This window comes from Electrona antarctica (genome assembly GCF_951216825.1).
Source record: "Electrona antarctica genome assembly, chromosome: 3".
NCBI lineage: Eukaryota > Metazoa > Chordata > Actinopteri > Myctophiformes > Myctophidae > Electrona > Electrona antarctica.
In genome coordinates, this window is record NC_136808.1 from 58,534,831 (window position 1) to 58,552,242 (window position 17,412).

General features: G+C 45.7%; 2 protein-coding genes across 7 annotated transcripts in view; both read right to left on the reverse strand.

The window, feature by feature from the left end:
* LOC306920665 (protein kinase C-binding protein NELL1-like) overlaps nucleotides 1-17,412 on the reverse strand; it is a 424,011-nt gene that overhangs the window by 314,178 nt on the left and 92,421 nt on the right. For 4 of the 6 annotated variants that reach the window (XM_079497478.1, XM_079497476.1, XM_079497480.1 and 1 more), the window contains exons 5-6: nucleotides 10,770-10,817; nucleotides 9,081-9,177 (exon numbers count right to left, since the gene is read on the reverse strand). In XM_079497478.1, coding sequence (XP_079353604.1) covers nucleotides 9,081-9,177; nucleotides 10,770-10,817 — 145 coding nt within the window. The remainder of the gene's footprint in view (nucleotides 1-9,080; nucleotides 9,178-10,769; nucleotides 10,818-17,412) is intronic. The other 2 variants (XM_079497477.1, XM_079497481.1) reach the window with 1 other exon arrangement.
* LOC306920593 (N-acetylgalactosamine kinase-like) lies at nucleotides 11,134-12,520 on the reverse strand (the record flags this gene model as incomplete). The annotated part of the gene is given in 2 exon segments (XM_079497405.1): nucleotides 11,134-11,667; nucleotides 11,669-12,520. Coding segments are annotated over 2 exon segments (1,386 nt in total).

The window sequence follows — 17,412 nt, forward strand, 5'->3', positions numbered from 1 at the left end:
GTATTACTACATTAGACCCAGGACCTTATGGAACCCAGGACCCAGGACCCAGGACCTTATGGAACCAAGTATTACTACATTAGACCCAGGACCTTATGGAACCAAGTATTACTACATTAGACCCAGGACCTTATGGAACCAAGTATTACTACATTAGACCCAGGACCTTATGGAACCAAGTATTACTACATTAGACCCAGGACCTTATGGAACCAAGTATTACTACATTTAGACCCAGGACCTTATGGAACCAAGTATTACTACATTAGACCCAGGACCTTATGGAACCAAGTATTACTACATTAGACCCAGGACCTTATGGAACCAAGTATTACTACATTAGACCCAGGACCTTATGGAACCAAGTATTACTACATTAGACCCAGGACCTTATGGAACCAAGTATTACTACATTAGACCCAGGACCTTATGGAACCAAGTATTACTACATTAGACCCAGGACCTTATGGAACCAAGTATTACTACATTAGACCAGGACCTTATGGAACCAAGTATTACTACATTAGACCCAGGACCTTATGGAACCAAGTATTACTACATTAGACCCAGGACCTTATGGAACCAAGTATTACTACATTAGACCCAGGACCTTATGGAACCAAGTATTACTACATTAGACCCAGGACCTTATGGAACCAAGTATTACTACATTAGACCCAGGACCTTATGGAACCAAGTATTACTACATTAGACCCAGGACCTTATGGAACCAAGTATTACTACATTAGACCCAGGACCTTATGGAACCAAGTATTACTACATTTAGACCCAGGACCTTATGGAACCAAGTATTACTACATTAGACCCAGGACCTTATGGAACCAAGTATTACTACATTTAGACCCAGGACCTTATGGAACCAAGTATTACTACATTAGACCCAGGACCTTATGGAACCAAGTATTACTACATTTAGACCCAGGACCTTATGGAACCAAGTATTACTACATTTAGACCCAGGACCTTATGGAACCAAGTATTACTACATTTAGACCCAGGACCTTATGGAACCAAGTATTACTACATTTAGACCCAGGACCTTATGGAACCAAGTATTACTACATTTAGACCCAGGACCTTATGGAACCAAGTATTACTACATTTAGACCCAGGACCTTATGGAACCAAGTATTACTACATTAGACCCAGGACCTTATGGAACCAAGTATTACTACATTTAGACCCAGGACCTTATGGAACCAAGTATTACTACATTTAGACCCAGGACCTTATGGAACCAAGTATTACTACATTAGACCCAGGACCTTATGGAACCAAGTATTACTACATTAGACCCAGGACCTTATGGAACCAAGTATTACTACATTTAGACCCAGGACCTTATGGAACCAAGTATTACTACATTAGACCCAGGACCTTATGGAACCAAGTATTACTACATTTAGACCCAGGACCTTATGGAACCAAGTATTACTACATTTAGACCCAGGACCTTATGGAACCAAGTATTACTACATTTAGACCCAGGACCTTATGGAACCAAGTATTACTACATTTAGACCCAGGACCTTATGGAACCAAGTATTACTACATTAGACCCAGGACCTTATGGAACCAAGTATTACTACATTAGACCCAGGACCTTATGGAACCAAGTATTACTACATTTAGACCCAGGACCTTATGGAACCAAGTATTACTACATTTAGACCCAGGACCTTATGGAACCAAGTATTACTACATTTAGACCCAGGACCTTATGGAACCAAGTATTACTACATTTAGACCCAGGACCTTATGGAACCAAGTATTACTACATTAGACCCAGGACCTTATGGAACCAAGTATTACTACATTAGACCCAGGACCTTATGGAACCAAGTATTACTACATTAGACCCAGGACCTTATGGAACCAAGTATTACTACATTAGACCCAGGACCTTATGGAACCAAGTATTACTACATTAGACCCAGGACCTTATGGAACCAAGTATTACTACATTAGACCCAGGACCTTATGGAACCAAGTATTACTACATTAGACCCAGGACCTTATGGAACCAAGTATTACTACATTGCAAAAGAGTGATGTTCAAATCCTTAATCTTCTACATGGGTAATACTTAAATACTTAAATAATAGTATAGGATAGTCTAGGGCTCTTTCCATTCCACTATTGTTAGGTGTCCACGTACCACTCCACATGCTCCGAGCCAATGGACATCCACATACCAATCCACATGCTCCGAGCAAATGGACATCCACGTACCAATCCACATGCTCCGAGCCAATGGACATCCACGTACCAATCCACATGCTCCGAGCCAATGGACATCCACATACCACTCCACATGCTCCGAGCCAATGGACATCCACGTACCAATCCACATGCTCCGAGCCAATGGACATCCACATACCACTCCACATGCTCCGAGCCAATGGACATCCACGTACCACTCCACATGCTCCGAGCCAATGGACATCCACATACCACTCCACATGCTCCGAGCCAATGGACATCCACGTACCACTCCACATGCTCCGAGCCAATGGACATCCACGTACCACTCCACATGCTCCGAGCCAATGGACATCCACATACAACTCCACATGCTCCGAGCCAATGGACATCCACGTACCACTCCACATGCTCCGAGCCAATGGACATCCACGTACCAATCCACATGCTCCGAGCCAATGGACATCCACGTACCAATCCACATGCTCCGAGCCAATGGACATCCACGTACCACTCCACATGCTCCGAGCCAATGGACATGCACGTACCACTCCACATGCTCTGAGCCAATGGACATCCACGTACCACTCCACATGCGCACAAGAGCCACTTCATTCATTCATCCTGTAGTGCAACAGGACATCGTTGTGTGTGGCGCGATCCCTCGGGCAACAACTGCTTAGATTGACACAGGTTTATTGTTTTGGGGTAAAGGCTCATCCTGATATTTCCCATCGCCATCTGGTGATGTAAAACATGACCTTTCTTTGATACAACACAGGCTAAAAACAATCCTAACCTCCACCTGCTCTCTCGCCCTCACAGTCTCACTTCCCTAATTAACTACCTGCAGAGGGATGGAGGGAGAGATGGAGAATATGAGAGAGAGAGAGAGAGAAATAGAGAGAGAGAGAGAGAGAGAGAGAGAGAGAGAGAGAGAAATAGAAAGAGAGAGAGAGAGAGTGTAAGACGAGGCACAGTCTGAGGTGCAAAGCGATAGAGAGGCAGACATAACAGTTCATAGTGAGGTGAGGTGGGCAGAGAAAGCTACAAGAAGTAGAAATATAATAATAATCATTCAGAATAGGAAAATATTCATAGTGAAGGTTGCCATCCCGTTGCCTAAAGAAATATCTCATTCATATTCTAGCTACTTTACTGCACATTCAACGGTACATACTAATAATCTGATTATTGACGTGATGTGAAAGTCCCCTCCAGTCTGTTGCTGCATCCCAACTCCCAAGCACACACTAAGCATTAAGAAAGTATTCATTTAATATACATCCGTAACTCAGATAGCGTAGAAAAAGAAACCAAATGGAACTGAGAATTTTACTATGTAGCAACATTGCAGGCAGTGGAATGCTTGTAATACCATTTGTTATGTGTTGTTATTGATGTGGTACAGGGTACAGGTTTTATGTTTTGTTATTGATGTGGTACAGTACAGGGTACAGCATATCCTTGTAGAAATGGTATCACTCATTGTTTCTGGGTTAGCGAGATGCATGTCAGATTGAAACTCCAGCTTTTCAATGCCCCTTAAATAAAGTATGAATATGTTTAATTGGAAATGGAATAACCTTAAACCGGTTAAAAGCTTGTTTGAAGTCAGGCATGTATTTTTCCGTGTATTGACTCATTAATAATGTAATATTGCTGTGCACATGCATTACTCAACAGACAGAGAGACGAAGATGTGGACATGGATCATTCTGCTTACATCACAACTGCTGTTTGCCTCTCACTTCTTTATGTGGTGTTACTGTTACGCAACTCGCTCAAGCCTTTCAACACTGTCTGCCGTGCTCTGGACTTCAAAGCCATCATTACTGCCTACATGGCGCAACACACACACACACACACACACACACACACACACACACACACACACACACACACACACACACACACACACACACACACACACACACACACACACACACACACACACACACACACACACACACACACACACACACACACACAGAGCTCGGAGATTCTCCCCAAAGGTTCGGCATCATTGGATTCAGGGATTCAAGATAAAGATAATTTATTATAGTGGCTCTTTCAGACAGAGAATCCCAGCGGGTGAGGTGGAGTGCGGTGGCAGGGTGGAGCGTTGTTCACCCTCTCAGCGAGAGCTCAATATGTTTTATTTAAAAGGCCTAGTTAGCTCATCCTTATCATTATCTCTCAGTCCCCGAGTCCTGGAAGTGTGTAGATTACTGCTACAGCCACTGTGCTGTTCCACCTCCTCCTGTATCTCCTCCGCTAACCGTAGTTCCATAGCTCTCGGTGTATCTCCTCCGCTAACCGTAGTTCCATAGCTCTCGGCTGTGTTTCTCCTGCTCTCTTTTCATTCTACCTCTCGGTATCCCCCACTTCTCGTATCTCTGCTCTCTCTTTAGATATTTGAGGAGGAGAGACTGCGGGTTTTCCCCTGCTTATCACCCACAGTAAGTGGGCATTGGGCAAGCAAGCAACACATGGCAACGGTAATGTTACGTCTCGCTCCCCATCGACTCCACGTCTATGTGCTGTGAGTGCCCGTCAGTGAGGTCAGAGGTCAGAGGTCAGCGGCGTCAGAGGGTTCCAAACATAAAGTAATAAAAGGATAGAGACTGAGCGTTAGCCCCACCCCCCGCTATTCATTTCAGTGGAAGTTGCTCAGTGGCGTTTTGAAGCATCCGGAAGAACCGTCTACTTCCGCATTTGCCAACCAAATCTTGGTTGGCAAATGCAGAACGTGCTCAATGTTAAAGCCCAGCTGCACGGGGGTTTCCTCGTCATGAATCCACGGGTCCGCCTGCAGTTCACGCTCCAACCACTAGGGCCGAGTGCTTTAACGCTGGAGAGCCTCACTGGGGCCTTGCTCATCACCCACAGTAAGTGGGCATTGGGCAAGCAAGCAAACACATGGCAAAGGTAATGTTTACGTCTCGCTCCCCATCGACTCCACGTCTATGTGCTGCGAGTGCTCCGTGCCCGTCAGAGGGTTCCAAAGCACTCCACAGCACCTGTCAACACACCTGTCTCCCGATGCCAATCTCCCCACCTGAGCGGCGTCTGCAATCAACTCCAGCGGCTACATGAGCCATGCATGCCTGCTGCTCGGCACCACTTCCTCACCAGTCTACGGTTAACGGTTGGTAAAGTTAGACAGCCAGACTTAGGTTCTCTGTGTTTAGACCTAGCCAGTTAAAACGTCACGCCGTTACTGTGCATTATATTCTGTGAACCTGCCACTGACTCTGTGCTTCTCCTCTCTACAGTGCTTCAGGGACTTATGACCATTTGCAGACCGCTGCCATCTTGCCATCAGAGTTTGGAAGCACTCGTTTTCAGTAATGATTATGCAATGTCCTGCTGCCTCCTGCGTTATGTGCAATTCAAAACAGGTGGTGCGCAGGGCAGCTGAGTGATATCTAACGAGCACTTCCGAACTGCAACACTTAGAAAAAGAATAACCTGCGAGGACAGAAAGTAGCTCATGTGGGCAGTGGATTTTTATGAAACAAACTATCTGAGGATAGAAAGAGGATAATTCAAGCTTTTCGTACAGTTGCAATGTTGGTGAGTTTGACGTTGTGTAATACAATCAGATATGACTTTTCTGTTTGGATAAATGGGCTGTCAAATGTCAATGGGAAGTTGCACCTTGTTAGCACCTTGCCACTAACTTATATGGTAAGATGGCCGTGGTCTGCATATGGTCCTTAGAGGTGGAGGTGGAGAAAAGTGTCAGGTGTGATGTGTGATAGGAAAGTATCAGCAAGAATGAAAGGGAAGGTGTACAAGACGGTGGTGAGACTTAGCTATGTTGTATGGTTTAGAGACAGACAGCTATGTGGTATGGTTTAGAGACAGACAGCTATGTTGTATGGTTTAGAGACAGACAGCTATGTTGTATGGTTTAGAGACAGACAGCTATGTTGTATGCTTTAGAGACAGACAGCTATGTTGTATGGTTTAGAGACAGACAGCTATGTTGTATGTTTTAGAGACAGACAGCTATGTTGTATGGTTTAGAGACAGACAGCTATGTTGTATGCTTTAGAGACAGACAGCTATGTTGTATGGTTTAGAGACAGACAGCTATGTTGTATGGTTTAGAGACAGACAGCTATGTTGTATGCTTTAGAGACAGACAGCTATGTTGTATGGTTTAGAGACAGACAGCTATGTTGTATGTTTTAGAGACAGACAGCTATGTTGTATGGTTTAGAGACAGACAGCTATGTTGTATGGTTTAGAGACAGACAGCTATGTTGTATGCTTTAGAGACAGACAGCTATGTTGTATGGTTTAGAGACAGACAGCTATGTTGTATGTTTTAGAGACAGACAGCTATGTTGTATGGTTTAGAGACAGACAGCTATGTTGTATGCTTTAGAGACAGAAAAGACAGGAAGCAAAGCTGGAGGTAGCAGAGACGCCTAATTCTAGACTACGTCTGTTTCTAGACTTGGTAACGCCCCGCCTGCCTCTGATTGGCCGCCTCCCTACTACTAGTAAGAAGTATTAGGTGCCCGCGGGGGCGGAGCATTCTTCTCACATTGTAATACAGGCGTGACACCAATTAGCCCAGCCAACTCGCTAGCATTATGGTCTAATCACTAGACTATGGATCCTGCTGCCCGGGTTCGCATAAAGTATAGTTTTAGACCACAAAGGAGGGGCGCCATCTCTAGCAAACTTGAGCCACGGGAAACACCACCAAGTTGCCTTGTCGAGTGTTGCGAAGGTCGCTACAGCCGACTGTTCGAGTTGCAACCCGATATGGACAGAATAATAAATGATTCCTCCCCCCCCCCCCCCCCCCCCAAGGCAATGCCAACACGGAGTAATATGTATTTCCCACCATATGGAGTAACCTCGCGTCAGTGTCACCAGACTATCCACCTCGGAGGAAAGTCTGGTAAGACGGGCAGTGTCGGTAGGCCAATCAGAGGCAGGCAGGGCGTTGCCATGTCTAGAGATGGATGTGGTATAGAGAGTAGGAACCAGGAAGTTATGCAGGAACGCCCACTGAGTGGCAAAAAACTACTTTCTGGCCTTGACAGCCCATACATCCAAACAGAAAAGTCCTATCTGATTGCATTAAACAACGTTAAACAATGTTAAACTCACTTTGCATGTTCCTTTGCCACTCGATGTGCCATTCACTTTAAGCATGCGCATACTCTCTATTGAATCACGCAGCAGAGACTAAAATGTTGAGGTTCTCTCTGGGAGTAACAAGGATGGATAGGATCAAGAACAAGTACATCAGAGGGACAAGCGCATGTCAGATGTTTTGGGGATAAAGCTCATTGATTGTGTTTGCACAAACATTTTATCAAGGTAGTAAGTCTCAAACTCTCTGGGCATTTTAATCTGTAATTAATCAGGAATTCAATATTCAACAAATGGAATGGCCTCAAACAGGTGGTTCTCAAGGATCCACCAATTAAAATATGTATTTGGCAATGAGCCTCCATCTGAAAATATTTTGTGCCAGGGAAATTTAAAAAAATATTTCAAATAAAATGTGCCACAGGGATCGTTTCAAAAGTATTTCAAATAATAAAAAACAGTTCTACAAGCCAACACGCCGCATTGCGACACGTTGCTGAGCTTGTAGATTGTCTAATTTCAAATATCTGATGTATATATAAGGTGAATTGATTTTGATGCTATATCAATACATTTTGTTGGGGACACGGTCTCTACTTTGAAAACCACTGCAGTATTTTAGGAAAGCGCCTCTGATACATTACGCCTCTGATACATTACGCAACAGGTGTTATATTCAGCATTATACGACAAGCACGTCTGTCGCTTGGCAGTGGCGCTCGTACCAGCTGGGCCTGTGAAGGAGTGTGAAGGAGTCTATCCTTATTCGCTCCTTCCCTTCCTTCACATGAGCCGACAGCATCTGTCTCAGACATGTTTTTTTAATCCATCCATAAATGCACAGAATCTCTGTGCATGTGTCTGTGTGACTTTGATCTTGGCGAGTGCATGGCAGAGAACCCCGCCAGGGAGTGCATTGCCCAATGTGAAGTCAGTCGCAACAGCAGCTGTCCAGGAATCTATCTACAAATGCACGACATAATTTGTGTGTGTCCATGTGTCCACCGCATATGTTGTGAAACTCGAACCATTCGACTTCGAACTTGACATGGGTATCGCCAAGGACAAGGGAGTGATGTGGGAAGTCTTTTGGATGGGCGGTTGTCCACGGTGTGAGTGAGTGATTCACAGATTGAATGAGTGATTTACAACTGGACAACCAGATCTCCATAATAGGCCTGCATATAGAGATCCGGTTGTCCAGAACCACCAATATGCCCATATATATACCGGCATAGCCACCTACCCATTTATAAAATGCATATAGGATGCTAGACTAGCCTAAACTTAAATGACACAAGCCTGCAAATGTTAGTGTGTAGCGATGTAGGTCAAGGAAGTGTGCAGCAGGGTGCCATGCTGTGTGGATTATACAGTACATTGAGAATCGACTAGAAAAATGGAGGAAAAAAAAGAAACAGAAGCATGTGAAATATGTAGAGGCATTTCTTTCCTAATTATTTCATGTATGTTTCATTGCTACTGTGGGGCAAAGATGGCAGATTGAGGAAATGAGCAATGATTAAAAATAGACAAGCTCGTAATGGCTTTGCAAGTGAAGGGAAGAAAAAGGGAGCTATATATAGCTAGTTAGTCTGGGGTTCTCTGGCCACTCTCTCCAGTCTGTAGGTCTGGACGATGACATTATGCAATGCAACCTTTGACGTTGGTCAAGTGGGTTCGAGTGTGTTTGAGCAGAGAAAGCGGCAGAGAGAACGTGGAGTGTTGTGTCTTACCTTGAAGAGCCCATGCTTGTGGCCATGCTGGCCCAACCAGACCCCACTGCCCGGGGTAATCTCCATCTGGGGGGGGTCAATCACACGCTCATAGATCCTGCGAACAGCAATGAAATGACAGAGAAGAGAATGCAGTGTTAGAATATCATCTCTCTCTCTCACACGCACACACACATACGTGTCAATGTCCATGCTAGGACTATGGAAATTACTGTATATCCAAAGCGCGGGGCTATCTGCAAAAGCGCGCGCAGAAAATGTCATTAGGAGGGGGGATATCCCCCCCACTTTTGCGCATAATGACGCAGATTTTCCGTGTTTTTTTAGCGGATTTCACGGCAAAACACTGCCAACACAGCAAAACACATGCAGCCACGGTACATGGCTTTTTCTTTGGGATAATCCCCCCTCCTCATGAAACTGAGGGGGTCGATCCCCCCCATATCCACACACACACACACACACACACACACACACACACACACACACACACACACACACACACACACACACACACACACACACACACACACACACACACACACACACACACACACACACACACACACACACACACACACACACACACACTCATCAATGCAAAAATAATCAAGTGGGTGACAGAAAGTGCTGGATACAAAGAGAGCAAGAGAGGATGTGGAGGGGAAGCTTTCAACAACATGTCTCTGACCATCAAGTCAAACTGAAGGGATTTGTCCTCCAGAATCAGATTAATGTCTAGTCTGACAAATGGGACTAGACTGCTCAAGCAGAGTGAGTACATCTGACTACTTCACATTTTCCAACTTCTCTTGAAGTTCCCATCAACAGGATTCAGCCAGTTCACAGAGGTATGCAACAGTATGAACAATTGAACTCCGTTTGTAGTTTTTACCTTGCTTTGCGTTCGGATATATTTACTGGAGCTGCTTTTGTCCATTCTCTGGAAAGCTTTAGTAATTTACGTTTGGTGTTGAACTATGACTGAGATTTTAGATTGAGAATATCCCCAGTAACCCCAGTTCTCTGCGCCCCCTCGCCTCAACTCTGAAGCATTATCTTACAATAAATGAACAGAACTCTCTGTGTGTGTACTGTACGTCCGTCAGCAATTCACGTACAACTAGAACCATTCGACCCGACCGACTTCAAATTCGTTTACCACTGCCTAAGGATTTGTCCATATGGGCACAAAAGGGACACAGACAGACAGACAGACAGACAGACAGACAGACAGACAGACAGACAGACAGACAGACAGACACAATGGGTGCACTGACAATGGGTATATAAAAGCAATAATTAACTATAGGTCACAGTTTACCTTGTATTTTATAATGGCTGAGAGGCGTAATGAGCCTCTCCGACCCTCTCCTCTTTCTACCACGGTAACATTCGACCCTGTGCCTCTAACCCCCTTTTCCACTTTCTCCTCCCTCCAACTCATCTACTGCCAAGGACGAGTTAAACATGTTTTATTGAATTAAGTTAGATCGTGCTCTTCACCACCATATGGGATAGCTCTGGGTTGCTAGGCGATCGAGTAAACAGGAAATAACCGGCAGTGGAAAAACTCCGCCTCTGTCCACTTTTAACGTTTTTTTGAGGGGCGCTAGAATCCATCTATTCTTTGCCATTAAAACAAGCTTTATTCACGGCTCAAACTAATTCAAATAAGATCGTACTCACTTCCGGTTTACATCACGTGAGGTTTTGGTCTTCAAAATAGAGCTTCCTCTGAAAAGACGTTGCAAAATAGTCAATGAGTGTAACATTTGAACAATCAGACCACACACAGGAGTCAGTCCAGCTCCTTATCCAAACCTTAGACATATCAAAACTTGACTTGACCGTAGCTCTCTCCTTACTGGCCTCCTGGCATGTGCACTTAAGCCCTTGCCTCAGCATGCTTGGTATCCCCTTTTTATTGCCCGCTCCATATCCTCCATACCCCCATATCCTCAAAGCCTGATCCAACCCTACAACCCCTCCCGCTGCTAGACTTTACAATTTTGAGAATGCATCCAAAACCCATTGAGCATGTAAACAAACGTCACTCCACAGAGATCAATGCGCCTCCTCCTGGCTGAGAAACAAACAGACTGTGTTTCTCCTCGGCGCTCCTCCGGGGGTCTGCAAGGTAGAAGGCTTCTCTCACCGCCTGCAAGAACGACTTCGCCTTCTCCCTGGTCACGATGGAGACTGCACAGCCCCCCCAACCTGCTCCAGTCAGCCGGGAGCCCAGAGACCCCGACTGGAGACATACATCCACCAGCTGGTCCAGTTGTGGACAGCTGCACTCGTACAGGTCCCTGCAGCTGGCGTGGCTCTGGTTCATCAGCTCTCCCAGCACCGCGACGGCGTCGCTGCATCCAGACTCGCACACGCTCTTAAAGCGCAGCACCCGCGCCGCCTCACCGTACACGTGCTTGGCTCGCTGGTACAGCTTGAAGTGAGTGACGTGTTGGGTGTTTGCACTGAGCAGCCGTGAGCAGAGCTCCTGTGAGGTGACGCCCAGGGCCTCACAGACCTCCTCCCGGCTGTAGGCTTCAGGATGCAACACCTCGTCCACCAGGCTCAGCATCTCTCTCCAGGGACGTGTTGAGCTCCGTCTGGACCTGGGCCAGCTTCCACAGCCTGCTACAGTCCAGGCCTCGGGCCTTCCCCAGCATCTTGGCGGCTATGCGACACTCCACCACGCGGACGTTGAAGTGAGAAGACGCAGCCTTGTTCATCTCAACGCAGGAGTTAGAAATCACAAACACGGCATCGTCTGGGAGTTTGACGTTGGTGGACCGCAGGGGGTCGAACGCGATCAGTTTGGCGGTTCCTCTCTCTGCCAGGAAGGAGATGGATTGGTCCATGCCCCCTCCCTCCGTGCCAATATAGCGTTCACATTTGGCACAAATCTCGGCCAGCTCAACCTTGGAGAGGAGCTCGTGATTTGCCTCCATTGTAGCAAGTCCTGCACAACAAACCATGGCACTGGAGCTAGCCAGGCCGGAACTGGGTGGAATGGTTCCGTCAAGCACACAGCGCATGCCGGCCACATCGCTCAGCCCACAGTGTTCCTGAATACCTTTTACACCACAAAGAAAATAATAAAACCAGTGTGGATTCTCTCTGTCTATATGGATGTCACCAGCACACGGCAATGTAAAGTCCTTGTACTGTGGGTTTGTGTTGGCTAGCTGGATGCTCCCCGATTGGTTGACCGAGACAGCTGCAAGAATACTCTGCTCAATGGCCATGGGAAGAACAGAGTATCCACAGTAATCTATATGTTCGCCTATCAGATTGACTCTTCCTGGGGCAGAAGCATAGAACAAAGGAGATTCTCCATACTTGTTTTCAAACGTTTTCTTCAACTTCTGCAGCCTTACATCGCCAGCAATCACAGCCTTTAACTTCGGACAGTTTGTTTGTTTTGATTCATACATACATGGATTAAAAAATAAATAAAAATGAATGTATTATAGAAATGAGTGAAATCTGTAGTTCCGAACTACATGCTGTTGCTTAGAGATAGAGATCCCTGATGTCAGAGATATCTGTAGTCCATGTCCCTTTTATGCCCATATATAGAGATCTCTATGTGTATGTTAGTCCATGTCCCTTTTAAATCCTGATGTCATCAGTAATTCAGTATATGCCTATATATGGCCATGGCACGCCTCCTTATCTGACTGATTTGTTTGCGCCTGATGCTGGAACTGTGGCAGCGAACAAGTCAACACCCGGGGGAGGAAAAAAATCATCCAAAGGCGCTGGCGATGGATCGGCCACACTCTTCGCAAGCCTGCATCTAGCATCACAAGATACGCCCTGTTCTGGAACCCACAAGGGAGAAGGAAGAGGGGCAGACCACAAAACACCTGGCGCCGTGACCTGGATGCAGATGTGAAGAGATCTGGCCACACATGGGGACAGCTGGAGAAAATGGCCCAGGACCGGGGTGTCTGGAGAGCTCTTGTTCGTGGCCTATGCCCAAAGTTGGGCTATAGGCATAAGTAAGTAAGTAAGTGATGCTATGAGGACACATTGATGCTATGAGGACACATTGATGCTATGAGGACACATTGATATATCGGGTTCGTTTCTGGTTATGTCTGAGTCATAGTGACGTGGCCACGGCACAGATATCTCCATATATGGGCATAAAAAGGACACCATGTACGCGTGTGTCGCTGACCATGGGTACAAGGGCTATTCCCAATTTTCATCGTTCTCGAGTAGATCAGTTTGGCACACACACACACACACACACACACACACACACACACACACACACACACACACACACACACACACACACACACACACACACACACACACACACACACACACACACACACACACACACACACACACACACACACACAGCTCTTTCTACAATCTCATCTGTTCTCAGATTATTCAATCGCTGTAAATATCTGTAGGTCAGCGTTAGCTATATTAAGAACACAAAAAAGCAATGAAGATTAAGTACATGTTATCCTTAGGATGCATTCATTGTAAGACACAGTTGCAATACTGTCTATTTTGTGCAGTCAAAGATAATTTCTTGTCCTTCATCCAAGTTTGCACGGGGGTGCTAGACGAGCATAGCATACAAACTACAGTAAGCACTATTGACAACATGCCCAACTGAACAGATCAGCTAAACACACAAAGCCTGCTCTGAGCAATCACCTCTGTGGACCCATATGATCATGGGTCCACAGAGGTCTATTAAAACCCACAATAGCATGGCTCTCTGTCTCTCTGGCTCATCTCTGATTGGACTTTTGATCTTCTGAACAAATCCTTTTACCATTCTCGCAACACCTCCATTCCCCAAACTCCACACGCACGGAAACGGAAAGTCCACAGAAGTCAACATATTTAATTGTACCGTTTGTTTCTTGTATTTGTTACCCCTTCTGAACACTGATCCAATACGTTTCAACACAGAGCCTGCCAGAAGCGTAGAAAGCGTAGATTAACTTTAGTCCCGACCAACAGCGTAGCCTACTTTTTCTAGGCTTTATATTATTTAATCCATGTTTTGATCGGATCGCATCGATAGCCGTCTCTCGTTAGCATCCCAGTGTAAAGTGTGACGGTAGCCCCGGCCATTTTGAAGATGCGCGCGCATCCACTTGGACTCTATGTGCTGCTTTCAATGGCCTGCATCTCCAAATCGGCGCAATGAATGTCGTTTTTGGTGAAAACGGACGACCGCAGGCGATGTGATACTCGCGGTCGGGTTTTTTCTGCACCGAGCGAGAGAACAACAACCGGTCAAGACACCACACACAGCATTATGTCATCCTAACATCCAGTTACGGATATTTGGCTCTTCAAAATAAGGGTAATAAGGGGGAGGCTGTGGCTCAAGAGGGAGAGCAGGTCGTCCAATGATCCATGGGTCGGCGGTTCGCATCCCGGCTCCTCCTGTCTACATGTCGAAGTGTCCTTGGGCAAGACACTGAACCCCAAATTGATCCCGATGTGCTGGTTGGTACCTTGCATGGCTTCCGCCACAATCGGTGTATGAATGTGTGTGTGAATGGGTGAATGTAATGCACAATCTATGTAAAGTGCCTTGGATAAAGGCGCTATATAAATGCACCATTTACCATTTAAGGGTTGAAAGCGGAAATACCTTGGCAATGCGCAATAGATAATTAATCCTGGCAGGCAATGGGTTTTAATACTAGAAATAATCCTACAGAAAACCGTCAAAGAGTGTGCAGTGTGCACAGAACATGTCCATGTCTTGCTCTCTCCAGTGAGAATAGGATGTGAAGCGGATGCTGCTCTTTTCTCAAGCATGACAGCCAGTCCCTGCCCACGGCTCTCTAACACGTTATTGATATCTGGAGTTGGGCTGCGAGGCTGGATTAAGCGCCTGTCTCCTGACACATGCACAAACAGCCTTTTGCCATCATCAAGGCGCCTGTGTGTGTGTGTGTGTGTGGGGGGGGGGGGGGGGGGTATGGAGTGTTAATTTGAATCTGAAAGTGTAAGGATGGACCCATAGGCTAGAGCAGTGGTGCACGACATGAAAAGGCTAATGGTGGTGCTATGGTTTGATTTTAATTATATAAACATATGCCAATATATGGCAAGTATATGCAGAGTATAGCCTAAATGCTGCATATGCCATATTCAGGTTCATATGTGCATATATGTGGATATGAAATGTATGTCTTTATATAGCTTATGCAACCCCCCATGTGGGGGGGTGCGTGCCGTCAACTAGGTTCTGGAGGTAACAGGGGGTGCATGGCCAAAACGGTTTGGGAACAGCTGGGCTAGAGGAAGGTTATATATGGTCCTGATGCAACTGGGTGGGACGTATGTATCCCCGCTGTCCCCCATCCTTTTATGTCCCAATGTGTGAGAGAAAGAGAAAATGCAAAGATCATCATTTAACTCCATTTTACGTTCTTCTCTGAGACAATTCCATCCTCCCCTGCTCCCCTCCCTCCCCCTCACACCTCCTTGCCTATATCTCGCCCTCTCCTTGCACATCCTCACACAATCCCAGCTCATCGGATCATTGGCAGTGTAGTAGCAGAGGCAGCATCAACACCAATCAGAATGATAATGTTCTGGCGAGGACATTTATGCGGCCTGACAGCATGGGTTGCGGCTGTCAACAGCCAATTATAGATAGACACCGGTCACGGCAAACACGCGTGACTGACTGTGACAGGGTTATGTTCTATACCGACACGGATTACCGCTTATACTCCATACACTTTCCTTTCACGTCTGAGGTCCTTCCGTGCAAGGAATGTGTTTAGGCATACTTGCTGCACGGATCAGGTGATTAACCACTTAAACCCTAGATACTTAGAGGACTGGGGGTCCTCCAAGACTCTAGACTACAGGTCTGCTAATATACAGTACCTCTAGTCTACACCAAATCTCTTAAAAATCTCTTTGTATATGTTTTTCACACTTTTAGAGCATATCCATGGTCATAATATGGGCATTTCTTTTCTCCTTTATTTACCCAGGGTAGTATCTGAGCACAAGTACTCATGTTCAGCAACGCCGTGCACATAGAAACACACAGACACACACATTAAAACCTGGGAGCTGACCAGTACAACCACAGTCATATACTGTTGGCCACTAAGCAGCTCCACTGGAGCAGTTGGGGGTTCAGTGCCTTGCTCAAGGGCACTTCAGCGGTGTTGGGTGAGTGACAAGGGCCCAGTGAGGCTTTCCAATGTTGAAGCACTGGGCCCTAGTGGTAAGAGGAGGGACTGCAGGCGGACCCGTGGAAGTATGATTGGGAAACCCGTGCAGCTGGGCTTTAACGTTGAGCGCGTTTGCACTTCCGCATTTTGGTGCCCAAATCGAAAAAAAAGGCGGAGGTAGAAGGCTCTTCCGGGTGCTTCAAAACGCCACTGAGCAACTTCCACTGACATGAATAGCGCGGGGGGGGGGGGGGGGGGGATCAGTCTCTATCCTTTTAATACTCTATGGTGAGTGATGACCAATCACTTCCCGACCCAGATTTTTCCTGCCTGTCCGGGGAATCGAACCGGCAACCTTTTGGCAACAATGGCGCTCCTCTAATCCTTTTTTTTTTTTTTTTATACCGGTACCTAAAAAGCCAATTTGAATTACTTCCTTTGAATGAAAACGTGCTGCGTAATGACATAGATACACTTTCATGAATATAAATTAATCTTGATTTCGTTCACCTGTTAATTCAAACAAACCTGATTATAATTGCAGAGCTACTCCGTGCCAAATCTCATTCAAGATTAAATCTGGATATTGTATTACTCATATTAAACGTAATCAGCACGTTAAATGTGTATCTGAAAACATTATAGGTTAGAAATACTGTAAGCTGTAGTAGCAAACATTTCTTAGCTGGCTACTCTGCCCGATGAACAGTACAGTATGAAAAGTGTTAATTCATGCATTTTTAACTCTGAGATTGTACAAACATTCAGCTACATTCGTACCATCTGAGTTAAATTAGCACAGTGGATTTTACTGTGTAATTTCCAATATTAATTTCCAAACAGAAGGAGCATGTTGCATATACCGTAAATTTCCAAATAACAGCCCTTACTCAAATAGCCGCCCACTACCTAATAACGGCCCAGGTTCTGACACCATTTTGCGTAATAACCGCCCTCGTCCATATAACCACCCATGGGCCGTTATTTGCAAACTTAGTCAGCCTCATTTATATTATTATATATACAGCGTGTTGAGTTTGCAGATCTCCGAGCGCCACTCACCATGTCCTCACAATAGCGCAACAACAAAGTCCTCCACATCCCCAAAATAAATCTAGGCTATAGTTTCATAAGTG